Source organism: Buteo buteo, chromosome 14, assembly GCF_964188355.1.
Source record: "Buteo buteo chromosome 14, bButBut1.hap1.1, whole genome shotgun sequence".
Lineage (NCBI taxonomy): Eukaryota > Metazoa > Chordata > Aves > Accipitriformes > Accipitridae > Buteo > Buteo buteo.
The window spans coordinates 6,216,618-6,243,919 of NC_134184.1; the positions used below are offsets into that span (position 1 = coordinate 6,216,618).

Genomic DNA, 27,302 nt, shown 5'->3' on the forward strand with positions numbered 1-27,302 from the left:
ACCCTGCTTCATTGCTTTCTGTATACAGCTGAGATATGCATTTTTGTATATCTCTCTGTTGTTAGGGTTATAGTCAGGATAAAGCAAAACAAAGCCCTGATAATCATAGTTTCCCCAGAGGACGAGTGTTGGTATCAGGACTTTCCTTGTTTCTTGATGAATTCTTTACAATGTCTTTCTCCAGTTGCAGCTCTGTTAACACAAAAATCAAAAACAACTGCTTAATCAAAAACTAATCCTCTACCCCAAAATGCAAACAACAACAACAAAAATTAAAGGTATATCAGGAATTAAAATGGCTATTATTACTAAATATAAGGATTAGGAAAAGTAAGATTTGGTTTGAAATGAAGATACCTACATTTAGGCACATCTATATGTGTATCTAAACACTTGTTATAACAATGAAGATGTAGTCAACGGACATCAAGAACGATTTAGTTCACTCAGTGGTTGTTTTGTGGGGCATGACAGAATTGCCTAAACCTGGATTTCTGATGTCATTTGAGATACCATGGCTATCCAAGATAGCCACACAGGTCTGGTGGATGTAGCCACTGGGATATCCATTCCCTGCTGATTGACCTGTACTTTCCAGACCAAGAAGCCTTATCCTGAGACCTTGCAATGTCTCAAATGACATTGTATATCAGCTGGATCAATCATCTGAGTCTATAGACTACATTAAATACATTAACTACAAGAGGATCTTAGGCACATATCAGACTAGGTTTAGGTTTCCTACTACATCCTACCTGAGGCTACAGGCCTTTAGACAGCTAAAAGCTAAAATCTGTTGAATAAAAGTAGGGAAACTTCCTGAACACTGCTGCTAGAGCACAATAAATTGGCATGTGCGTTCTTGAACTACAGTACATCCATCTAGCAGCAGGAGAGATATGATCTCATGCTGTGTGTAACTGGATGATTCCCTCTCAAGATAATGAAAGTTGAATAGGAAATGCAATGAGAGGAAATAAAGGTATTAAAAGTTGAAAGACATGTGATGATTTAGGTGTAATGAATTATACCTACCTAAGAAATACACAAAGAACTGCTATGGATAAAAGGAAAAATAAAATCTCATTAAACACAACTCACAACTTCCAGTGCAATAATTTGCTGAGAGTTTAGCAAGGAAATACCATATGGGTATTATCAGTGTTAAATTCTAGTCTTGGATGCCTAAATACTCCTTTCATCAAAGTTGTTATGGCAAATGGATGCTCTTCTGAACAATCAAATGCCTAGAATCAAAATTGTGTAACGGGTCTCAGCTCTGATTCAGCTCAGTTTGTTTTCTGTTGCAGTACTGAAGGATTTGAAAAGTTTTAGACTCCCATTTCAATACCCAGTAGCTGATAATTTTTTCATTGTTCCTGCATTCATTTTAGTTAGTATTAGGATTTTTATGACCTAGGTCAGCCAGTTGCAGTCTTTCTCAGTATCTGTACTTACATGAGTATCTGGGCTTACAAGAACGACTCGTAAGCTTTCAGTAGTGGTAAGAGATCTCTTATCCTAAATGCTGATTTCAGAGCTTCAAGGAGAGGGCCTGTTCTAGCTGATCTCACGAGATCTGCACAAGAGCCCTGAAGGATGCTGGTAAGATTTCTTGAGACTAATCCTCTTTATATTTATTGTTTGCTCCTTGAGTCCAGTGGCATTAAGGGTGATTTTTCTGCAGTCACAGTACTTCGTGGCACAACACTGGTATTAAAACTGTAATCCAAGTTGGATTTGGTAACTACAGAAAAATTTCATGTACACCTAGAACTTTGGGTGCTTCTCTGCCCGGTGTAGAGGACTATCATCACTGTGTGCCTGGCTGTTTTCTTTAGTCTGTTCTGCCTATTTTGCTTGTGTCTCAGGATCAAACTCTGTAGGTAAAATGATCAAAAATTTCACCTGCTGCAAAGGCACTTGGCATTGTCAGGCATCTATGAATTTTAGCTGCTTAGAAGAGTTGTGTAGAGTGAGACCTTGGGAGGGCGTGTAATTCTGCATGAAGCTGTGGTAGGAAAAATGTAAATGTCAGACACCAGCTGCTACTTCTAGGTTTTGTTTTAATGGTTGCTTGAGGTTTAACAAAGATAAATATGAAGTCCTGCACTCAGGCCAGAGTAATCCAAAGCAGCAGTTAGTTATAAAGAAGATAGAAGTCCTTCCTCTTTTGTACCAAGTTTTGGGACATACCAAAAAAACATTTCTGTAATTTATATAAGATTGGGAATAAAGTGAGTTTTATAAATTAGAAAAGTAATTAAATTATCTCTTTTTCTTTTTCCTTATCCAACCGTAGGAAACTTACTGCCACACGTTTATGCTCTTCGTTTTTGAAAGGCCCACTGACATGCATTTTTAGGTGCCTACAAAAATTTTCGTGAAGGATAGTAGCTAACAATTTAAAAAGGCTTTCTGGTTATTTCTTAGCATTAGTGGAATGCAGTCCCCCCCAGATCCACCATATTCTTCACATTATATCTGTTTGAGTATATGTATGTAGATACTTTATAACAAACATAAGTAATTATTACTCTTTTGTAAATATACATACAAAATAGCAATGACAGCACTACAAAGTTCAGGTTACACCATTAGAATAAATTAAATTTACCATTTTCAAGAGCTGTTTTTCAAGGTCAAGGACAGGTTTTGGACTTTCATAAATATTCTTTCTGTGTTAGGCTCAGGCTTATCACAGCTGCATTTTTACTTCATGGAGAGCCCTGCCTTTTATATGTTGATATAAGGTGCTATTACGTATTTCCATTCTGCTTTGGGTTGTGAAAATGTTTGTATATACTAAGGAATATGGTACCGTTTCAATGAATGATAAGTATATGCATGGGATTGGATTACAAGGAGCTTCAAGTGCACTGTTATCTCATTTATGTGGAGTTGCACTTACAATGCCACAAACCAGTTAGCTTTGAGTTTACTTATATTTAACTGTGTGAAAGTAACTGTGCTACTTCAAAGGAATAATATCACTTTCAATGTTGCCCTGTTTCTTCTCTCATTTATTCAGTGATAGGCTCATAAGTGGAGTAATATATGCAGCCTGAGTTGCTTGCTCTGTGTCCTTTTGTTCAAAGTGTGCTTTTTGTTCACACTTATTTTGTTCAGCAAGTAGGAGCTAAATAGGGGGGAAAAAAAATCTTTCTCGGCTTGCTTTTTTTCTGCGTATTTTTGGTGCTTTCCATTCCTTTGTTGGGAATTAAGACAGATCTGGAAATCTGACTGCTCCTCATGGGGTGAGTTGGAATACACTGCTGCTGCTCCTGTTACTTATCTTGCTACAGCCACTGTAGATTGAACAGTGTGGTGCCTCACAGCTCTCTGAAATAAAATCATAAGGCATACCTTACTCCCTAAACACTTCCTTCTTCATGTATTCATTTATTATGGATTTTTTTCTTCTCTGCAAAACAAGGATATGCTATGCTATCCCTTTCTGATCTATGTTTTTTCCAAGGTCCCTTTGTTAGACGAGGTTGTATGTTTCTAGTCTGTCTTTCCTTATTCCACGTAACAATTGTGACTACACTTTTTTTTTTGAATTGTGAAAGATATTAAGCTATTGAGAAAGGTAGTTTTGGGTGGAGGTCTGAAGGACACATATAAGGTGTCCCTTTGTTGAATGGATATGTAGGAGTAATTTTTCAAAAGGTTACAAGCCATAATTCTCTCTGTGTGTATTTTCACTTTCTGTTGGCAGCCACTGAGAAATGTCTTTTTCTCTACCTTGTACAGGTAGGGACACCGTAGGTTGTTCGGAGGGAAGAATCAGCTATTTTCATTTGTATTTGTACATCGAAAGTGTGTTAAATAGCACTCATACAAGTATGTTGTCAATATTTTTACCAGCAATGCTCAGCTTAAAGAAGAAATTATGTGGAAGAGATTTGATGTGTCTGTTTTGCAGAATTACTTGAAGTTTTTATATATATGTATATATGTGTTTATATATGTGTATTAGTGTTGACATGTACCTAAATAAGTTAGCAGTACTTTTTACTTTTTAGCATTTTCATGAAGTACTTGGAATCCAACCTGGAGAAGCACGTTTGTTTCTAAATGGCCTTCATATTGACCTGGATTTTCATGATCCTTTTAGGTAAGAGGGTACATTTTGTTTGACGATTACAGAATTACTAATAATACTGGAGAAGTTGTGCTCATGGTGATAGATAATGTCATCTGTTGCATTTTGGGGGCCAGAAAGTGCTCTAGTAGAAGGAATACTGGTTTACAGTGGGTTTGCTTTGAATATGAACATTGTATAAGTAGTTGAAAACAGCATTTTCTCTTGGAATATGTTTCTAATTTGCTTACAGTTTTATGACTCACCATGTAAAATTAATTTGGAAGTGGAAGGAATCCAACATGTATACGTAAAAAGGTTGGAAAAGCATTTCGTAAAAAATAAGTTAAGTGCTTTCACATCCTTATTTCTTAAAAATTACAAAATATTTGCAGGCATTAAATTTAGATACACATCTTAGGTTATTTTTGGCATGCTTGTGAGTCTGTGTCTGGCCACCTTTTACAGTGAGTTCTGTTAATGCAGAACTAATATGCTTTTTGATATAAGAAATCTTTTTCCAGTTTGTGTAATTATAGTATAATTATTTTGGGTGTGATTTGCCTCTTCTATGCAAGCACTCATAAACTGTAAACATTTTCCCTTGCATTCTTCTGTATGTTGTCAACAGCAGGACAGACATGACTACTTCAAAATTATCTTTGGTGGCCTGCAAACTGTTAGTAAATCTACTGATGCTAAGGCTGAGGTTATTTTCATGTTCCTATGATTTGTCAGAGTGTACAATTTTTTATTTTCTATTTTTTTAACTCAAAACATCATCTTTTCTCCTCCATGGAGATTCCTCTACTTTCTTGGGTTTAGCGTTTATACTTGCAATTTGTACTTAATTTTTTTTTCTCAGCCAGAGTTTTGAGATGGAGTCACTTGCATCTTTTTTGGTAATGATGCAAATATTAATAGCACTTTTTAATGATAGTGCTATGTTTAATTTCAATATATTTTAAAAGAAAGCTTTCAGAATAGAGAAAACTCAAAATGAAACAAGATAGAAATAAAGGCATTTGTAAAATCTTGCCTGCTGTATTCTGCTGGTGAGTACTTCAGGTTTGTTTCCATTCTCGTATTGAGTTTTCAGATTGCAACAAATGTTCCGGAGTCCTGTTGGGTCTTCTGGGAAATAGTCGTGTTTTAGAGGTGTGGCTATGTGTTTCCTCCGTGCTGTTTTCAGGGTTCTGCCATGATGCAGACTTAGAGCTCGTCTGTGTCTCCATCATTTTGCTGCCTGCTTCTCTACACACCTGCTAAGCTTCCTCTTAGGGTACCCGCGCTTGGGTTTCTGCCTCAGCCAGGACAATGCAGCAAGCAAACTTCCACTCTGCTGTCCTGCCACGTCTTACTAAAGGTGGATGAAATTCCTTCATATAAAATAAATGTGAATGAACAAAAGAGTTGCATAATGTTATAATTCTCTTTTGAAATATGTTGGAAACAGAGTGTTATTAATTGATTTTTTTAAAAACATTTGACTACAGGAGAATATAAAAATTATTTTTAATACTAGAAATAATTCTCACATTAATAGTCTTTGAAATATTTTTTCTTTTTATGTTATGACAAGAATTCTGTGTAGACATTATGTATTTTGTCTTCCTGAAAAAGTATCTTAGAGACTCTTAAACTGGAAGGAAAAGTGATGCATGGCCTTCATGAACTGGGAATCAAAGAGGAGATCCTGAGTAAATTTATGAGGTTGCATATACATCCTACAGATGACATTTATGCGCTAGATATTCGTCACTCTTCAATCATAGTAAGTAATTAAACATTTATTTAAATATTACATGTTTGATAATACTAGGTATAAGACAGTCTGTCTTTTTTTGTAGTGTAACTGAAATAGTAGGCATAAGACCATATATCGATACACAGTTTAAAATATTTTGGAGGGTGATATCTCTTCACTATATTTTAGGAGTAATTTTCTCTAGCCTATACCTTTTTAAAATTTTAAGATGTAGGATGTTTAAAAGAAAAGAGGAATGTATCTAAGAGTAGTTGCACACTCATAGCTATAGAATTTGGCTTTACAGCAGTTAATCTAGCTACATAATATCTTCATATTATGCATAACTGCTAAATGTACTTTGAGTATAAGTGAATTGTGGACAACTTAAATATTTTGTTTCTAATTGTCCAATGACTCTGCTCTTTTCCCTTCTTCAAAATTTATGCAGTTTTCATTACAAAGGTTATATGCCAGTGGAAAAGGCACTAAAATACTAATTTTCTTCACCTGAAAGAACCATATTTCACTCTTCTGTTTGCCAAGGCTTGCACAGAACACAGTAGAAGAACAAATTGGCCATATATTAATTAGTTATTTTGATATATCTAAAGTGCTGCTGCTGCGAGTTATAGATAAATACTGTATTTGTCTTACAAGGTGGTTATGCTGTGTTACACATCTGTGTGATATGTTATGACCTTTGTGTTGTGAAAGTAGTTTCCACACTTGAAAAAATGGTTTCATTCACATCCTGATAGAGAGTACAAATGGTCTTTTTTCCTTTTCCATCCATTATTAGTTTTATTATGTACTGCAAATAAAAACCCTGAACAGTTTGATTGAAAAGAAAAAAAAAAATTTTAGAAGCTATTTTCTGTTACTATTTCAAAAAGAAGATAAACCATTCTACTCTTTCCAGGCTTTCCATGTGTTTCAAGATACCCTTATTTATACATACATATTGTACTCAATGTTTAGTGTGTGTTTTTTAAATGGCTGGCTTTTTTGTTTTAGTGGATTAATAATATAGAACAAGATCCCAGCTACAGCACATGGCCTGCAAGCTATCAGGAACTGCTAAAACCCGCATTTCCTGGAGTTATACAGCAGATTAGACGCAATTTATTTAATTTGGTAAGTTTGGATAACTTAATTTTTTTGCATAGTGTATGTATTAATATGTGGACAGAAAATTTATTGAAAAATACACATGCTGTATTCATTGTTAAGATAGGTTAGAATTTCATGGTTTTTATGTGGGTCTGCTAACAGTAGTGAAAATCTTTGTCTAGTGAGTCATATATGATTATTAGTCCACTTTCCAGAAGTGGACTTGGGCACAGTTTTGTCAGGAGCTCTTCTGTTCCTTTCCATGCCACATATAGGTAATTCACGACTATAAATTAATTCTCTTCATAGTATACTACTGAAAGAAAGTAATGATAACTGTCCTTCTTTTAGAGATGGTGACCAGAGGTACAAAGATATTTAAGTTATAAAGCACACTAATTATGAATGTCTCGTAGCCTAATTTTTCCTCTGTGCATAGGATTCTGTATCACTTAGTGAGTTAAGGAAATAGCTATTGCTGATTTAAATTGAAATTTAAATTACAAAAGGTCATTGTGTGAATCATAGAATCATAGAATGGTTTGGGTTGGAAAGGACCTTTAAAGGTCATCTAGTCCAACTCCCCTGCAATGAGCAGGGACATCTTCAACTAGGTCAGGTTGCTCAGAGCCCCGTCCAACCTGACCCTGAATGTTTCCAGGGATGGGGCATCCACAACTTCTCTGGGCAGCCTGTTCCCCTGTGACACTCACTACTGTGTCACTACTACTGGTATAAAGTCTGTCCCCATCTTTCTTATAAGCCCCCTTTACGTATGGAAAGGCTGCTATAAGGTCTCCCTGGAGCCTTCTCCTTTGCAGGCTGAACAACCCCAACTCTCTCAGCCTGTCCTCACAGCAGAGGTGTTCCAGCCCTCTGACCATTTTTATGCCCTTCCTCTGGACCCGCTCCAACAGGTCCACGTCTTTCCCATCCTGAGGACCCCAGAGCTGGACGCAGTACTGCAGGTGGGGTCTCACCAGAGCGGAGTAGAGGGGCAGAATCCCCTCCCTCGACCTGCTGGTCACGCTGCTTTTGTTGCAGCCCAGGATACGGTTGGCTTTCAGGGCTGCGAGCACACACTGCCAGCTCACGTCCAGCTTTTCATCCACCAGTACCCCCAAGTCCTTCTCTGCAGGGCTGCTCTCAATCTCCTCATCCCCAATCCTGTATAGATACTGGAGGCTGCTCAAACCCGGGTGCAGGACCTTGCACTTGGCCTTGTTGAACCTCATGAGGTTCACGTAGGCCCACTTCTGAAACGTGTCCAGGTCCCTCTGGATGGCATCCTGTCCCTCAGATGTGTCAGCCGCACCACTCAGCTTGGTGTCATCTGCAAACTTGCTGAGGGTGCACTTGATCCCACTGTCTATGTCATTGATGAAGATATTAAACAATACTGGTCCCAATACGGACCCCTGAGGGACACAACTCGTCACTGATCTCCATCCAGACATTGAGCCATTGACCTGCTGCATCATTGAGCTATCTGCATGTGACCTTCCCACCAATTCCTTGTTCACCAAGTAGTCCATCCATCAAATCTCTCTCTCTCTCTCCAATTTGGAGAGAAGGATGTTTTGGGGGACCATATCAAAGGTCTTATAGAAGTCCAGATAGATGACATCCATAGCTCTTCCCTTGTCCGCTGATGTAATCACTCCAAGTGACATGAAGTTCAGTATATAAAAAGATAACCAAAATACAAGCAATATGTAATAAAAAAATGTATGTTTATAATGAAGCGTAAGATGTGTGCAATATGAAGTAGATTGCATTATGTATTCAAGGTTAAATATTGGCATGGATGTATATAACAGCTATATTATAGAAATCTACAACATATCATTTAACTATAATTTGAGGGGGAGGGAGTGTTCAAAATTTTTAAAATTATTCTGCTGCATTTCAGCTACTCTAGCAAAATTATCATAAATTCTAAGGGGAGTTGCAGTGCAAAGCTGAATAAATAAGGTACCAATGTCATAATTAAATCTGCATAAGTACAATCTACCTATGCAGACAGATCCCAGTTTTAGATTCTGTGAATGCCTGTAAGATCTGATTTTACACTTCAAGCTACAATATGTGAAAGAGTGAAGCCGAAGATATGTGAGACAGGAAGGAAGAATTCTTTCCCAATGCTCCATTTTTTAATTAAAGTTTTAAGTCAATATATTCTGTTTATTTATTTTAGTTTGGTTTTCATAACAGAAGAGAGTTAGTTGAAAGAAGTGATAGAAAAATCACCATTAGATCCCCTTTAATTAAATATCAAGTTCATTAATAAAAACAAAGTATTGGCACAGAGTCTTTCAAAGGAGAGTAGCAATATCACTTGGTTTGAAGTTTAATAAATGGTTAAATCCTGTTTTCAGTATTTGGTCCAAATTCATTAATTCTGAAGTTACTTTCATTTATACTCTTAATGTTTTCTTACAATGAATGCTCTAGGAAATTGAAAACAGTTGGGGTGCACAGCTCCTTTGGAAATTTCTGTAGTTATCTTAGATTTTATGTCTGAAAAAAATAAAAACAGACATCAAGAATAAATATTGGCTGTATAATATGTTGTCTCTTCTTAGGTACTTTTTGTTGATCCTGTCCAAGAAGACACAGGTGATTATATGAAACTGGCAGAATTATTCTATCATCATAATATACCACTTAGGTAAGGAAATCTGAAAGTCTTGAAGAAAAGTCTTAAAAGAAGGTTGCTTTCCTTTTTTCTTCCTCATCTTCTATTCTGCTTGGCAAAGATGTGAATTCAAATGAAGTCCAATGCAACAACATTCTAATAAGGCACATTGGTTACCCACTTGTGTTAAGCTTACTCAGATATTAAGTATTCTTAAACAAATAGGTTGCAAGGTATAATGTACCTGAGTGTGTGGAAAATGAACTGCAAAAGTCTGATAAAAAATTGTCTTGTCAAATAGTCCTACTGGATGCCCATGTGAAGTTGCATTCTAAGCAAAATATTCTGTAAGTAAAACATGACTGGAAGGCATTTTTGAATTTAGTTATTTCAATCGAGGCTGCTTTACCTAATTTTGTTTTTATGTCAGTACTTAAAGTCCAAAGCGAGATTATCCTCACCAGCTTTTGAATTTCTAAAAATTAGTTGTCTGAGTCTGAACTAGTCATCATTTAAGAGACACTTCTGAGGAAGAATCTGGTTCATCTGAGATGCCTACTTTAAGAAAAAATGAATTGCTCTCAGAAGTACCTGTTTATTTCCACCGCTTATAAAAGGAGAAGGGTGTCCAAACTACATCCAAGGTTCAGCAGATAAATTCCATGGTAAATATTTTAAATCTTCCTGTGAAATGGCTTTTTATTTCCTCCATAAATTACAGGGTTTTAATTTTACTTTAAAATTTTACTAGTTCTTATCATTGTTTTGTTTTTCTTTGTTTTTATCATTCAATGACAAAAATGTAATGGAGGACAGATCTTAGTTATCTGTGCATTTTGCCACTGTTGTCGCTACCTGGGAGGCAATACTGCTTCAGTCCTTGAGGAGAATATAGTCTAGAACCTAATTTGCCTTTTCTGATACATAACAGCATAAGTGCAGCCAAACTTGGTCAGACTAAAGGCCCGTTTAGGTCAGTCTGTCTGCAACAAGCCAGAAGGAGCTGCCTAGGTATGATAAAAAGAACAGGATGACCAGGTACTTTTGAGTATTTTCCTGGCCTTCGCCAGGTTGATTCGATTGGTTTGGAGATCAAACAATTCCAGACCCAGATATATTTTCTAAATATTTAGCAACACTCAATGGGTTTCTCTTCCATTATCTTTTCTGTTTTCCCCTTGAATTCATGTAGAGTTTTGGCTCCCACAGTATCCTTTTCCAGGTGTTTTCACAGTTGAACTATGTGGTGTATGAAGAACTGCTTTGTTTGTTCTGAGCCAGACTTTCAATAGCTTCATTTACTATCTCTGTAGCTCTTACAACTGGGAAAGAGACTAAGTAGTCTCCCCCACTCTCTAGATGCCAGTCATGATTTTTTAAAGCTCTGCCATACTCGACTGCAGTAATTTCTTTCCCTAGGTTACTAGTTATTCCTTGCCTGGAAGCTGTTCCAAAGCTTGTTTTGTTTTCAGAGTTGTCCTTCTCTGAACTTTCTTAGTTTTAATATAACTTCTCCGAGATGAGAGCAACAGCCATGTACACAGTATTCAAGATGTGGACAAGCCATGGGGTCTATACTGTCGTACAGTATTTTGCTTTGCTGACTGTTCCTACGGCATCCCAATGACCCAAGACTTTAGGAAAAGTTATTTACAATAATGAGAGATGTAAAAAATGGGAAAAACAATTAATTGTAGAACATGGTGCATCTTTATGCATTAATTATTATTTATATCTTTTTAGAAAACTTGCTGTATTTCTTACTCCCCTCTGTCCTTTGATCTGATGCACACCTGTTTGTCCTGGACATCTGTCTAAACAATTTTATACTGATACGGCAGATTTCATTTTAATAGTTTTAAAATATCTAATGTGAAGTGCCTATCCAAATGAAAAGCTGACTTCTGAAATCAACTCATTGAGTTATCGCTTGTAAATATGAAGGTCTTCTGGAACACGGGCTCAGCATTGCAGATTGTCATGTTGTTGTAGTAGCTCTCATGTATCATGAGATCAGTAGGTCTCTCATCTTCTTGTAGCAGCTATGATGGAGCTGTATGCTTTGTGGAAATATTTGCAAGTTGCACAGTGTTTTGTATAGCAGAAGCCGGCTTTGAGTCTCTGTGGTACTCGTTTAGAAAGACTATAATTCCCTTGTTCTGTTTTACAATTCACCTCTTTTTGATAGTTGGCATAGTTTTCGATCTTTGAACCAACTGCTGCATATAGAACATTATCCAGTGCTGTCATATGTGTAGTCAGGAATAGACAGCAGTTTATATAGCTGTATTTCATAGATGGCTGTGATTGTGTAGGCCAGTTGGCACATTATTAAGAGGTTTTGTTTGCAGTTTGGCAGCTGGAGACAATCCTACCTGTAGGTTTGCCAAAAAGTAAGTGTAGAGGAGAACAAAGTTGAATAGCTGCTTCGATAGGGATTTTTCATGGAGCAGCTTTTTTGTGCACTGTTGGGTTTGTCTTGGGAGAAGTGACAGCTAATGGTAGAGGATTTTGCTGCAGACCTAGTGTGGATAGCATTAGCTGCAGATGTTCAGGATGATTCAAGGATGTGTTCTGGAAAACTACGTGAAGTTGATCCCTGAACTGCTGCAACAGCAATGTATTCACATAAAATCTCCATTTCTGATTCATAAAAATATCTGGGTTTGGCCATCTTCTTCCCATTCCTCTCTCCCATTATACAAGCAGGTTTCATGTTGAAGTGCAGGGGGTGGAGGGGAGGGCATCTATTCTTCTAGGAAAATTTATTGTTACCAGACAGTGAAAGGCTTGGAAATCCTTAGAAGGGTTCTGATGTCTTTGCACTCACAAAATTCCAGGTGTCTGGCAGAATCTGCCTTCCTAGTCTTCACCTCTTAATGCAGGCAGCTGTGTTCATGAATAGGCATATATTTCTCCTCTTGGGAATCTGTATGTTCTAGTTACGGACGTACACATGCTCTGTCACTTCACTCAACAGAAGGATCTTTCTTGTCCTTTTCCTGTACAAGCTAAGATGTGGAACTGACTGTAATGATCAGAAGTCCTTTCCAGTAGTGTAGTAGAGACCAGAAGGATCCTTATGTGTTCTCAGCAGGGAATATAACTTCAAATATCTTCAGTTTTAACTCTCCTGGGTCTTCAATCTGTGAAGGACTTCATGCTTTAGTTGTTGTGCCACTATTTGCAGTCTGTTTGACCAGATTGTCTCGTTGCTCAAAGCCTTCGTTCCCTGGAGAAACAGGATCTTCACATTATTATCTTGGACTTCTGGGTTTCTGGCGCATGTGCCAAACCTTTCGGTGACATTTTCATGAGTTATGTGTGCAAATGATGATGCTCAATTTAATCAAAATGTTTTGTAGAGACAAACAAGTGGCTCTTAGATTTGAATTTCCCCTGCTATGGTAGAACACCAAATCTCTGTTACACTTTATGCTGTAAAGATAGTATGGCCTGGTCAGTGCAGGTTGTTTTTCACAAAGACGGTGTCAGAATACCACCTCCACTAGGAGTTTTCTGGACCTTTTTTCATCTCAAGCCTCATATTTCTAGGGCTTTTTTCATTTACTGGAAATGTTGGTAATTGTAGTAGATGCGTTAAAATTGGCGTGAATGGAAAATGAATGGCAGTGTGAGGGTGGAGAAGCCCCAGAAGGTAAAAAAGGCAAGAGAAGGGCTAGTAAGAATGGCATGTATTGATGACAGGACATCCAGACCCCAGCATGTCTACGTGGAGCTACTCAAGACACACATTTCAGGAAAAATAAAACACACAATGCCCAGACTAAAACAAAGACTTAAGCTGTTAAGAGATGATGGCAGGAATGTAAAGAATGTCATAACCTTCAGACAGGTAAGGACGGAAAGGACTGTAAGTAAATCCTAATGACTCAGAGAAATTTTAATTACTGTCAGCTTTGAATGGGAGAAAAGGTGTATCCAAAATCAGTACATGGTTGGTAACCTAAGCATAATCTAGGAGATCTGATGAAGACTGCCTAGCTGGTATCCTCAGTGTTACCATACGCAGTCATGGCAACACCACCTTGGTACAGGTGTTTTCATCCCTACCTGCTGGACAGATTACTTGAACACAAACATCTTGTTCATTAGGTATTAGAATGTCTGCGAAACTAATACTCTTTTAAAATGTATGATCTCTTTTTGTTTGTTTACAGAATTGGATTTGTTTTCATTTTAAGTACAAAAGAAGAAATTGATGGAAATGAAGATGCTGGAATAGCTCTTTGGAGAACTTTTAATTACATTGCAGAGGAATCTGACACCTCTCAAGCCTTTACCTCGATAATTAATGTTAGTTCTTTCACAAGAAATCACTTTTTTTTTCCTACTTATTACTTTTCTATGTAGTTAGGATTTTGCTCCCTTGTGACAACATGATACATTTGCATTTACTTTACATGGAAGTAAAGTATTAAAACATGAATAGCATTAATATGCTATAGAATGATTTGCAGAAATACTTTCCTGCTCCGGAAACCAGCTTGCTCTTGTCATTTTACCTATCTACAGGCTTTCTTCAAGAATGTGAAAAGGTAGATGCATGCCTTGCAGCTTTTAGTATTTTCTTGTGAAAAATGATTCTGTATTATTTGTGTTAATATGATGTGCCTGTCTTTGTGTTCTGTATCTCTTGGAGTATAGGCATTTTAATATCACTGTGGCAATCCTATAAGCTTTGAAAAACCCTTGGTTGTTCTCTAGTGTAGAAAGTGAAACAGAGTAAGATAAGTTCCTTTTTGGTCATGCTTGAGCTGTTCATGGGTGTAGAAAACAGAAATATTCCAGGCTTGCATTTAGTGAATGAGACAGGTTTTCTGTGTAAGACAATGCAGGTTCATGTAAAGACAGGAATTTTAGAGATGAATGGAGGGAAATAAAGTGAGCAGTCCATGTGAAGACTCTGCAGGCAAAATTATATCAGAGAATATGGTATTTATGCATAATATTTTTTTTCTTACTTTTGTTTTCTGTTATTCTGTTCAGTGCCTAGAAACTAATGTCATGGACAAACTCAGAGAGCTTAAGATGAAAGGAATTGAAGAAACTAGGAGTGCCTTGGAAGAGAAATAGAAATCCACAAGTGTTAGGAGCTGACACACATGCGTGGCTATTATCCATGACCAGATCACAAAATATCAATTTATAGTGTGTTTTTTAAAATGTTGTGTCCTCTATTTACTTTGTTTCATCATATAAAAAGGAGGGCATGATAAATATAATTAGAAGATACTAAAAATAGAATCAATAAAATACAGGTTTGAGATACTCAGAGCTATGGAGGGAAATGTATTGTTCCTTGTTTGAAAAGGAATGGATTGAATAATTTTCCCTTCAAATTTCTTTTGTATGTTTGATGAAAGTAATCAAATCTTAGCTATGAAATAAAATAGCATTGATAAAGAAGAATTATCCCTGTAGGAAAAAGTATCACTGACTAATTCAGGCTTGGATTCATCCCATATAGATTCAGGTAACTACCCATGGTTCAGTAGTTTATGGTAAAAATTTAGATTCCTTCTCTATTTGGTGGAGAGAAATAACCTTTCACATTCAGGTCATGTAAGTGTATTTCCTTTGCCACTTCAGATTTAGACTAAAGGTATAATAATAGATTAATCAGAACAGTCCTCTGATGAAAAATTGCGCATATGTGCAATGGTGATAATTACTAAAGCAATATAAAAGCTGCAATATAAAAATATAATAAAAGCAATATAAAAGTATACAGATATAAAATTTACTAGAGGACTATAAAAAGATATTTACTTTTATTGTTTATTTACTTTTAATAATTTTAATAAATTATTATTGACAATTCACTACATTTTTTCTTTCTTGCTAATTTTTACAGATGTACCATGAAGTGAAAGATGGAAATGTTCTAACAGTAAATCATGTGAAAGATGTTCTTAGAAGCGAATACCCACACGCTGATGTTCAGAGTATACTAGATGTTCATTCTGAATACGATGAAGGGAGGAAGGTATGTTGAGAGCAAAGTGGTAAGAAATACTGCAGTACACAATTTATTGCATTTGCTGAGCTGAAAGATTGCTAAATGTTAAAGCAAGTAAATACAGTATCTTTTAGTGAAATTTTTCTTTAGCTACCATTCAGTCACTAGTGGAAATGCTGAAAGGGTTTCTGCATTACTACTCTCACTATTAAAATTTACTATTGCCTGCTGCATTCAGGAGCACAAGTTTTTTTCTAGTAAGCATGTCAAGGCGTCTCTCACACTGCAGAAATTGTTTTCCTGTGTCTTCTGGGTGAGGAGCTCAAGCCTGTCTTCTAGGCGAATCATTGTTTCCTTTAATTGTGCTTTCTGGTTATAATTTTCTTTGGGAAAGACAGCTATGATTTTGATTTAAAGGCTATAGAGAAGACATATTTTTATCTATAATTCATTATGTAGACAATTTTCTCCTAAAATATATATAAAAATACTGTTTTCCTTCATGTGTCCTCAGCCATACTTTCTATACAATCTTGTGTTTCTCACACATGCCATCCATTTTATTTATTTCCTTTTAAAATCTGTTGTATAACGTATATTATGTTCCTTTAAAAAGGTGCATCTGGGCAGCCAGAAAAAAAAGGTGCTCTTAGCCTTGCGCTGCTTGTTCCTCACTGAGTTGCATGGAGGATTTGTATAGAAGGGCAGTTTGAATTTGCCCTGGAAACAGCTGGATACGCTTAGGGGAGGAAAGCTTCCCACAGAGAGTATTAAAGGAAGAAAAATAGACAGAGAGCCACCAGAAGGAAGCCCCCTGTACAAGCAGGGACAATGAAACTGTGATGAAGATCAGGGAGGAGACAGTGGGATGACAGAAAGTTGGGCACACAGATACCGCCATAGAGTTTGTAACCATCCAGAAAGTGACACTGAAAGAAAACATGAAAGGATGCAGAATAGAAAGGGGGAATGAATTACAACACATTTTTATTTCTGTTTGTCTCATGGAATTTTCTCTGTTTGAGGAAAAATTAGCTTGTTCTGCTTTCTTATCAAATAAGGCTTGGCTTCTGAACATAGAAGCCTTTTGAGGTTTATTTGGGGTGCTTTCTTTGGGGAAAAGGCCTAGGTCGATCCACCTGAAACTATGACTGTCTTAAGGTCCTTCTCCAATTTTATTTACTTAATAGTTTTTTGCTAGAGATTGTTAAGCAAAATAAAGTAATATTTCCCAGCAAGATGACAAAGCAAAAGTTTAAAATACCATGTATAGATCTATAATTTCTTTTGTCATTCTATTTGAGAAATGAGTCCCATGTGTCCTGTTTGGTTTCCAAACATTTCCTGTTTTGTCCTTGCTACTCATGAGAAGGCGTGACAGTGAATAGTGCTTGGAGATTAGAGTTCATTGTCTCTTGATATTAGTTTCATTTTTTGCTACAGTCAGCCACAGTCTATTTAGTTCTGTGATGTTTTTGATATGTTCAGGCAGGAGCAACCTTTTATAAAAAGACTGGCCTGGGTCCATTGCCTCAAGCTCTGTTTAATGGTGTGCCCTTTAACAGAGAAGAGATGGATGCTGCAGAGTTAGAGACGGTTATTCTTCAGAGGATTATTGATGCCACCGGGTTCTTCCAGAGGGCAGTGTTCATGGTATGTTTAACATTTCTGAATGAATGCAAGATGAAATATTTCGCAGTGAATTGAGTCATGTTTATATATTAAATTTTTTATAACGAGATGGCTTGAAATGAATAATATCACAACTAAAATTACATTAATTTGTGGTCATGATTTTGAAACAGTATATTTAGATTATACAAGATCGAAGGATCAACTAAGCATATAGTAATTATGTGGAATTTTTCAACCAAAAACTGAGAATGTACTGCAGTTCTTCATTGAAAAAATGCGTATCTGATATTTTGAAATACTCTCTGTGTGATATTTATACATTTTTGACTTGACATTGTCCATAACTTGATGTATATAGAAGCTTTAAGCTCAGTTGAAACATTGTACAAATACTTGGTCTTTGTTTGTCTTGAAACTGTAAAAGTACAGATTTAATTTTTTTCTCTTACTACTACAGGGTTTGTTAAATGATCATATAAATGCAATGGATTTTCTTATGGATCAGCACAATGTAGTTTCCCGTATAAACCCCACTATTCTTGGTGCAGAAAGAAGATACATACATTTCAGATCCACAACTGGTAACTACTTTTCTCAGATTGGCTGTTGTTATGATTTTCCCTTTTTTAGAGTTGTAACATGTTGTGTTTTACATTTTGCAGTTCCATTTGATGTGGAAGACTTCTCTACTTTCTCCTTTTTGGACTCACAAGATAAAAGTGCTGTAATTTCAGACAACATGAAGTATTTAACAAAAAAGGGTATATTCATTTTCTGTATGGGTTTTATATATATATATATATATATATCTATATATATATATATATAAAACAGATTGTTGAAATTTGCCAGTAAATTATCCCAAGTAAGTAAGTATCCCAAGGATCCCATGTAAATAAATAAATTTCCCAATATCCCAGCATCTTCTTTCAGGAGCCAGATCATATCCTAATATTATATACATAAATTATAGTTAACAGGATAGTTATTTTAGATTTTGTAGTTTTGAAATTGGATGGATGTCATGGTTAGATATTTTTTGTTTTACAGACATGAAGTTAAAAAGCTTTGCAAGACTTCTGCAGCTTTGAAAACAGGCTCAGTTTTCATACTAATATGGTTTTACTTGAGGATATTAAAGAGAGTATATTCAGTTTTCAAGTGACTCTTAGTTCAGCATTATCAAGTGAAGAAAGTATAGTCTTTGTAATATATATATCAAAATTAGCCATTTCTGCAATTTAAGGAATAATTGATTTTATTTCTTTTTTATTAGCATTCAGTATCTTTAATTTTCCTCTAGTTAGATTGTTTTAATTTTGATATTTGAAGCTTTGTCTTTCTGTGGAAAAGAATAAATATATATATGTTTTGATGGATTATCACTCATTTATACATTTTATCTTGCTAAAACTCACACTTTTTTTTATACACTTAAAATATTTTTTGATGTAAAATATTCTCATTGCATACGCAAGCACTTTCTCTTGGAGTTAGAAGAAATTACAGTTACAACAATGGCAGCATAATACTGCATGGAATTTTGCAATAGTCTGTACCTTGTTAGCTTCTAGGTGTAGACAGTTAACGATTGCTCATTTACATCAGTCCATCAAGGGAAAGAAGAATCCTGTTAATAAAGTGCTACTCTTTCAGTAATGTTTATGTGGTATTAACATAGTTTTTACTTATTCAATTATCAGAAAGAAATGCCATATACTTACATTTCTTTAGAATAAAATTATTTTACTCTCTTTGATTTTCTGTCTCCAATCACAGAGACATCCCAGCTAGTTGTCAAATGGTGGCTGGCTTTCAATCTCTAGGCTCATTTCTAAGATTCAGATCTCTTGTGTAAAACCTATAACCTTTAAGCTGGAATCTACATTTCAAATCTCTGTCCCCAGTGCGTTTCTCTAGACTGCAGCAATGCTTAATAATAACCTCCTCCTAGAATCTCACCAGAACGTTGCAAAATTCCCATCTACATGTATTACCTTTTAGGGGATATATGATAGACCTGAGTAGACTGATATTCTTCTACAGATAATTTTGCAGAATTTTTCATGTACTGTTGCCCTTCTATGAAGAATAAAGAACAGGAGGCTATAGACCAGAAAAAAGGGAAATTTTCTGCATATACACCTATACAGTAGTTTACTTGCTTTGGACTGTATTTGGTATATTCCTGTTTGTGTCCAGAAATGGTAAGTTCAGTCCTGCCTTTGGCTGAAGGACTCTCTCTTAGCTGCTGGGGAAAGTTGAATGGCCTAACTCATGCATTCTTGTAGCTAATTCTTTTCATTGCTGGCTATATGACTAGTCTGCCATCAAACGTTCACAAGAAATGTCTGGTAAAGCAGGTCTTGTTAATTGGAGCTAGCTTATTAGGTAGGGCCATCTTGTTTCAGTGGTACAACAATAGATTGGCTACTTTAGTGACTCTCTCTTATTAACGTAAGTTACCTCCTAAGAATTTTATTTCAATTCAGAGGGCAAAAGATTCTGATGTGGCAAAGATTAGTCTTACAGTTGAAGTCAGCAAAAATACACATAAACTTCAAAATCTCAAAGAGAAATAATTCATTGTTCATTACTCGTGAGAAGATCCTCCGGAATGTAAAGCGGGATTATCTTTAATTTTCAGATGAAGATGCATTATATGCTGTTACTATCTGGATTATTGCTGATTTTGATAAGCCAGCTGGGAGACAACTGCTTTCTAATGCCTTGAAACACCTGGTGAGTTTCTAGCAGTTTTTATTAAAATAATTATTATGAATATGTTGTTAATAACACTGTGCACATTCAAAAATTATACTCTTAATTAAAGGTGTAACAATATTTTTTTGTGGGTCAGGTGCAGACTTACGAGACTGTGCTTTCATTTTGCTCTACAGTCCTGCAGCACTGGCATCTTACAGGCCTATAAATGATCATTTGGTTCGTGGACTCCTGACGCAGGAGACAAACTATGACGCTGTGCATTAAAAGGGTGAATTTCTTCCCAATTACAGACCTTCTCCCATGAGGTAACCTAGCATGTTACCTTGGCCAGGGAAGTTAAGATAATGCCTGTTGGTGTGAACCATTATGCAGTGTTCTCCTGTATTGTATGGCATAGCTGTGGCCACGAAGTGACCATTTTTCCACATATTGTTTATATGCTTCTGAGATAGATTTTTTTGTTGTTGTTGTTTGTGTATTTTAATATGCTAAGAGGTTCATGTACACTTAGGAGTTTGCTTAATTTTAAGTTCTTCAGTGTTAATAATAGGATTTAAAGTATATGAGTGAATGTCACGTGAATATAAATGAGAAAAAAACCCCCTCAGTTCTGGGGAGGTTAGAAGAGTAATTAGACTGAAATTGGGAAAACATCTAGGTTTACCAGTCAGGAATGAAACAGGAACCGCTCTAAGGGAATTATAAAATTGGTGTGTTGCAGGGAGTCTGTGATACCAAATATGTCCTAAAAAGAGGCTTAAAAAATTGCAAAGAAGAATATGCAGTACAAGTCCTTGTTACAGGAATACATTTCATTTATGTGACTGATAGATCTGTGACCCAAGCTTGACGGGTGTATTCCCTCTGTAGTTTCTTTTTTTTTTTTCCCCACTTCAGCAGGGAAAATATGCCATAACTAGGACATGAGAACTGGGCAAGTCCCCATGTGTTAGTGCAGAGAATTTAGGAAAAACATTAGAAAAAGCCATTCTAAATAAGGTCTGTTGTATCTTCTATAAAATACCAGTTTAATTGGTTATCTTCATTCTAATTCATAGATTTGATGTAGACAAACCTCATGTACTGCTTGGTCTAGTGATTTCCGAGTTTCATGACAAAAAGACAAAAACATAGTAATTTTTTTTGAAGTCAGTTGATTTGTATGGAGATTGTCTACTCCTTTGCCGTCCCTTTTGTCTGTCGGGTCAGGGTCTAGTAGAATTTCTGATAGGTGCAGAACTGGGACAGACACCACTTGCACGTGACTTGCCATCAGCATTGGAAGAAAAGCTTGCAAGAATCTGGGAGGGGAGGTGGCTGAAGGGAGCTCACTTTCAACTATTTCAGCTAATATATAATATTTTGAAAACTACTAACATATTTTTAATTCATTTGAAAAAGACTAGGGATGTCTTAGCTGGAAGAGGCCTCTGGAGGTCATCTAGTTCAGCCTCCTACTCAAAGTGGGATTATTGCCATCATTAGATCAGGTCAGCTGTAGGTTTGTCTGAAGGAGTCCTGAAAACCTCCAAGGAAGTGACTCCATCCCCTCCCTTGACAACTTCCTCTGGTGTTGCGCTGCCTTACTAGAGTAGTTTTTCCTGCCAGGCCAAAATTTGTGACCATTACCTTTTGTTATACTCTTTGCCGCTACCAAGAAGAGTTTGGCCCTGTCATGTTTTCCACTGCCCCTTCAGTAGTTGGTTGCTCTTAGGGTTCTCTGTAGGCTCCTCTTTGCCAGACTGAGCAAGCCCCGCTTCTTCAGTGCCTCCTCGTAGGCTTCTGACCATCTTGGTAGCCCTTTGCTGAAGCCTGTCCGGCATCTCAGCATCCTTACCGCACTGGGGAGACCAAAACCAGGCACAGCAGTCCAAGTGCAACCTCACAAGTACCGAGTAGAGGAGAATAAGAGCTTCCCTTGACTGGGTTGCCATGTATCTCCTAATGTCTTCTTTCCAGCGAGAGCACACTTCTCAGGAACAGTTTAAAGCACGCATTTTCAAGCTTTTCAAATAAGTGTTTTAACAAAACATTTCTCAAGGGCTGCAATTTAAAGTTTGCTCTTTAAATATGTTGAATACCAGTGATTTCGTTCCTTATTTTTCTCTTCTCTACTGCAGTAGAGTCCATTTACCTTTTCTTTGGTTAGTGATGCTATTTGATCCTACCTTAGAATCATCACTCTCTCTAGTAAAATTTAAGTGGCATCACTGATTTTAGCAAGTGAAAGACTTTCCTGCTGATTAAGATTAAAGTGATAAGTGGATAATTTTTCTTGTATTTATTTTATGCTTAGTTTGATGGTTTTCGAAAAATAGAAATACATCTACAAAACCAGTTCTGAAGTCTGTAAATGAACACTTGTGTATGTCTTTTGTTAAAAATATACTTCTGCAGAATGCTTAAAGGCAATTGTTCTATAAAAAAAAAATCTATTTAAAATATGTATTACAGAATAGGTAAATCCTTGCTAATAACATTTTTACTCCTAGTTGAAGTTCTGAATTAGGCATTGATGTTCTAAAGACAAATAGCTGCGAAAAATTAAATATTTAAGGGCATTTCACAAGAGTTATAATAGGTATGAATACATGAGGTAACAGCAGATGGAACCGTAAAATTGTATATTATTCTGTATTTTTCTTTGCAGAAAACAAGCAGTCATATACGTGTTGGGATTTTGAACAATCCTTCATCAAAAATAAATGAAGATAACACAGCCATTGCAAGAGGAATTTTGACCGCTTTTCTAACCCAAAACAACAGCAACTTAAAAAGTTTCCTAAGTAAACTCAGTAAGGAAGAGACAGCAAAATCCCTTGCTGCTGGAACTAAAATTGCTAAGTTCCTCATCCCAGTGAGTGCAAACTAAATTAGACTACCTTTTCATTTTACATATATTTTATTGGTGTTGAGAGTAACAGTGTGTGGCCAAATGATATGAAGTTTATAACCGTTATACAGTTTCTGCTCAAGCAGATTTGGATTTTTGACAACTTTTATGTGATGGAAGAATAGAGTATTTCTTTAAAATAAGGGAAGAAAATACAAGAGTACTGCAAAAATACAGAGTATGGATACTGGATAATTGAGACAAAATAGTTTAATTTTTAATTGTCAGTTGTTTTTTTTACATAGGTATCTATTAATTAAAATTACAGTATTAATATTTGTTGAGAATTAAGACTTCAGAAGTAACTTTTTTTTACTGTGCTGTTGTGGTTGTGAGCAGACACAGACTGAAGCTGTTGAGGTTAACGAGCATTGTATACTTCTGACCAACGTTTTCTGTTGTGTTTCTATGAAAATTCATTGGTTTAAAATACAAATGTTGCTGATTTGAAAGTTCACATGTAGAGTGGAGCCGAGTTAACAAATAACAGCTGCAATCTACAGTTTTTGTTTTAGAAGGAGCTGTAAATTGTAGTACTTTTAAATAGGAAGATTTGGAAGACTAAGAGAACTCTCTGGCACCGTACTGGAAAATTAATTAGCTGGTTTGGGTCATCCTCTTATTTCATTGTCTAATAAATTTTTGAAAGACATAAAGGTAGCTAATTAAGCAGTGTATGCATGTTACTAATTTATTTTGTTATATTAATTGTGTCTGAATGAAGCTGTTTGCTTGGCCTGTACATTTCTAATGCAGAAATACCTATCAGTGGAGTTCAATATAGGAGGATAATTTTGACAGGTGAGGCACGGTGCCATTGTAAGCATGGCAAAGTTCCAGCATTTTTTTCCCACTTTGAACATAGATTTGTTATGTATCTTACTGGATGATGTTGGTTTCCCTAAAACATGTTTAAGCTGTATCCAATGACCACATTAAAATGACTGTTAGGTTTTTAGAGTATTATGGATTTTTTTATATCTTTTTCCTAAAAGTGAGAATATAGTTCAGTTGTTAACAGAGAATGTTATTTTTCATGCAGCTGTGTGCTGGATCATAGAAAAAGTGCTTAACCTCAGGCTCAGCTTTCATCTCATGGTTATTCACAGTTGCCCGAGGGTAAAAACTGCACACTAGCTAGTTGGGAGACCATGGCTCCAAACCAACAGTCATGTACTTAACTGAAGCTGAGGTTGCTGTTTTGATTTTTGGCTACCATGTAACTTGAAGAAAATCCTTGATTACCTCAGCTGTTACAAAATTTATTTTTGCTGAATCATTCCACCATCTCATGCTTTACCTTTGCTTTAGGGAATGGATGATGATACTTTTGAGAAGAAGTACAACACTTTAGGACTGGATTTAATTAAAACCCACCAGATGTTCTGCCAGGAGGTTCTTAAGCTGCTTCCAGGGCAAATGGCTGTTATGAGCAATGGCAGGGTAAGAAAGAAATTAAGTCATCTCTCAGTCTTCTTGTAGGTGTGTTTCACTTCCTGGAACTTCAGCTTCAAGCTAAAGAAAATGCATTATATTTATTTCCCACTCACTCAGCCTGTTGGTAGAGAATGGTATGAATGTTTGCCTTGTTTTTTGTTTTACTTCTAATTTGGTTATTAGCTCCATTCCATTGAAGCTACTATGTATGTATGTCATTTCCACAGCTATTTAAGAGTTAATCTGCCAAAATTGTCTAAATAGGTTAATATTTGAAGTATTATTAAAGATATTTATTAATAAATTTTGATCCTGAAGTTACCTATATTTTACACATTTGGGATAGGATAAACTACTGCATATATAATAAAAAATAAATTACACTGACTAGGGTAGTATTTCAAGCTCTAAACCCCCAAATTGTTTATAAATATTAAATTGTTCTATAGTCCTAATTCTTATTGTTCAAGTAAAAGTATAGTAGCTTTGTTGTTTCCATTTCTTGTATATATATTCTGAAACCAATACCCTTAATTACAGTGTGGCTATAGAGGAACTGTGATTAAAAAATACAATATTGGGGTCAATATTTAGTATTTGTTAATGACAGTCAATACCTTACATTACAAATACAATTTATACAAACTACTCTGAGTTAACTCTTTTCTATTTTCTATTTATTGCTCCACCATTAGAAAGAAACAGAGATTCTATGTTGGCATCTCATTACTGGAAACTCTTTTTAAATTGTGTTCTTAGTTACTCTTGTGCATCCTAAATGGCTTCTGAGATACAACTAAAACACCACTAATGAACCCATGGAAAGTTTTTTTTGTTGATGAAGCACAGAAGAATTGTGTTGGCTTTTGTGTGTCAAGCTCCCCCCAATTAAATATGCAATGTTATTTTATAAATGATTATTACTGTTTTCCATGCTTAAAAAAGCTCAAATAATGTAAGTTTTGAGGAAATGTGTTTCTTAAAAATACTTGGATAAAGTTGATAATATATATTCATCTATCTGAAAGTTTGTTTTCACTTTAAAAGATTACTTTTAAAAAAGACATGGGATATTCTTCATTTCTATCCTTGCTGTTTCAGCACTGAAGTTTTGTTTTTATGAGCAAATTTTTTTTTCTAGTTATGACTTCTACAAAAGTACCATGGTATTTCATAATCACACTATAGTTTTTCTATCTCATGCATCATTAATATTAATAAAAAATTCAAAAGTGGAATTTTGTTAGATAACCTCTCATTTCTAGGAAGCAGTTGAATTAACCAAACTTACATCATGACATTCTACATCCTGGGAGTCCTATAGGCTCTTGAAGTTGACTTGGGTCAATTTAGCTTGGTAGGCTATAGGAAATCCAAACATCATCCTCAAATCTATTTTCTGGGACTTCAAGGCATCTTATTTCAGACACCAAAAAACAGTACTAGTTCTGTTTCTTGCCTCTGGATATCCTGCATTTCTTATCCTTTGCTCTTTTCTTCTTTTCTATCCATTCTGCTTCATCTGAGAAGCCATGAGAAGTTAAGAATGTGTTCACAGAATTAAACAACTAAAGAGTGCGGTAGGCAGATAGTAATTTGAATTTCAGTTTAAAATAATGTACCTAACAGAGCTTTTTCTTAAATTTATATTTGTTATTTCTAAATAGTGTACGCCTTTACATAGGTATGTATAATGAAAAATATGGATATTTCCGTTGCAGCTGTTCTTTGTGATTGATAATTAACTGTAATTACATAACTGTAAAAACGTAATCCTGCATAGTTACTATACAGTTCAGTAGTATATAGTTAATAATACTAATGTATATAGGGCTAGGGGTTGCATATTGAATATTGTGCATCCATTTAAAATATTAGTATATTTTTGCTTACAGAAGAAACATTATTGGACATTCTACGCTTAGTAACATGTTTTCTCTATCTAAAGGTACTGGGTCCTTTAGATGAAAATGAATTCTATGCAGAAGACTTTAATTTGTTGGAAAAAATAACATACAGTACCTCAGCAGAGAAGATTAAAGCTATTGTCAAAGAGATGGGAGGCAGTAGTAAAAGGTAAAATTCTTTTGCATTTTGAGGCTTTATGATATACTGCTTTGTTTATTGTCTGTGACAAATTAATAATCCTTCTGCATGGGAAATATGAACGAAGATTCAAATATATAGTCATAGTACTCTTCATACTATATACTCATATATATACACTCTACATGCACTTACAGTGTTTGTTGTTTGCATGCTATATATTTGCTGTCCTCTTAGCATCTGAGTACTTCTACATAGACAAGTTTAACTGTCCTTCATTTCCTTTTTAGCGTTTCCCTGACAGACTTGGTATACTTACATACTCAGACCCTTGCCCTATTTTCTAGAAGAAATGACACATCTGCTAAATTTTGTATGACCTTTATGTTTGGCTAATTATGCTATTTAACATAGTTTTCCACTGTATATGTTGGGTTTCAACTGCATGTGTCATTTACCCTGCTGCTGACAGCCTCTTTACTACCTCGTCGTTAAGCACAGAACAGAAAAAAAGGCACCCTGTGGTATTGAGGAGACATGCACCCTTTTATCATTGGTCATATGGGTGATGAGGCTAAAGCATAAGAGATCACTGCACGTCCATAAAATCATATCCTCTCCAACTTGCTTCATAACATGTGTGCAGCTCTGCTAAATTATTTTATCTACTTTCACTGTACTTACTTACAACCAAGAGATGGGTACAGCTAACTGTAAACAATTCCTACTAGCTTTTGTTTACTTAAGAGTAATTATAAAGAATAGTAATAAGCTTGATAAAATCCAGTGCATCTTAAAACCACAGTAATATCTGAGTATTGATATTTGAAGTAAGAAAGTGCATTGTCTTTGGGAATCATTAGAAAAGGAGCCTGTAGAGGTGTGGGCAGATGTGGTGCTCTGACACCCTGCTAGACAATGTTCACACATCTGTTAATTGAAGAAGTGTAAAGATGAGTTCCAGCCAGCTTTTAATCTAAGGATCCAGTTTGTGTA

The 27,302-nt window shown here is 35.8% G+C and overlaps 1 protein-coding gene across 3 annotated transcripts in view; it reads left to right on the top strand.

Annotated features, from left to right (window-relative positions):
• UGGT2 (UDP-glucose glycoprotein glucosyltransferase 2) overlaps window positions 1-27,302 on the top strand; it is an 88,165-nt gene that overhangs the window by 30,057 nt on the left and 30,806 nt on the right. For all 3 annotated transcript variants that reach the window (XR_012652909.1, XM_075045956.1, XM_075045957.1), the window contains 13 exons: window positions 4,029-4,120; window positions 5,711-5,861; window positions 6,852-6,971; window positions 9,533-9,618; window positions 13,767-13,902; window positions 15,464-15,595; window positions 17,057-17,221; window positions 17,661-17,784; window positions 17,866-17,964; window positions 19,851-19,945; window positions 22,581-22,787; window positions 24,135-24,266; window positions 26,209-26,336. Coding sequence is in view for 2 of the 3 variants with exons in the window: in XM_075045956.1 (XP_074902057.1) it covers window positions 4,029-4,120; window positions 5,711-5,861; window positions 6,852-6,971; window positions 9,533-9,618; window positions 13,767-13,902; window positions 15,464-15,595; window positions 17,057-17,221; window positions 17,661-17,784; window positions 17,866-17,964; window positions 19,851-19,945; window positions 22,581-22,787; window positions 24,135-24,266; window positions 26,209-26,336 (1,667 nt within the window). In the remaining variant the exon portion in view is untranslated. The remainder of the gene's footprint in view (window positions 1-4,028; window positions 4,121-5,710; window positions 5,862-6,851; window positions 6,972-9,532; window positions 9,619-13,766; window positions 13,903-15,463; window positions 15,596-17,056; window positions 17,222-17,660; window positions 17,785-17,865; window positions 17,965-19,850; window positions 19,946-22,580; window positions 22,788-24,134; window positions 24,267-26,208; window positions 26,337-27,302) is intronic.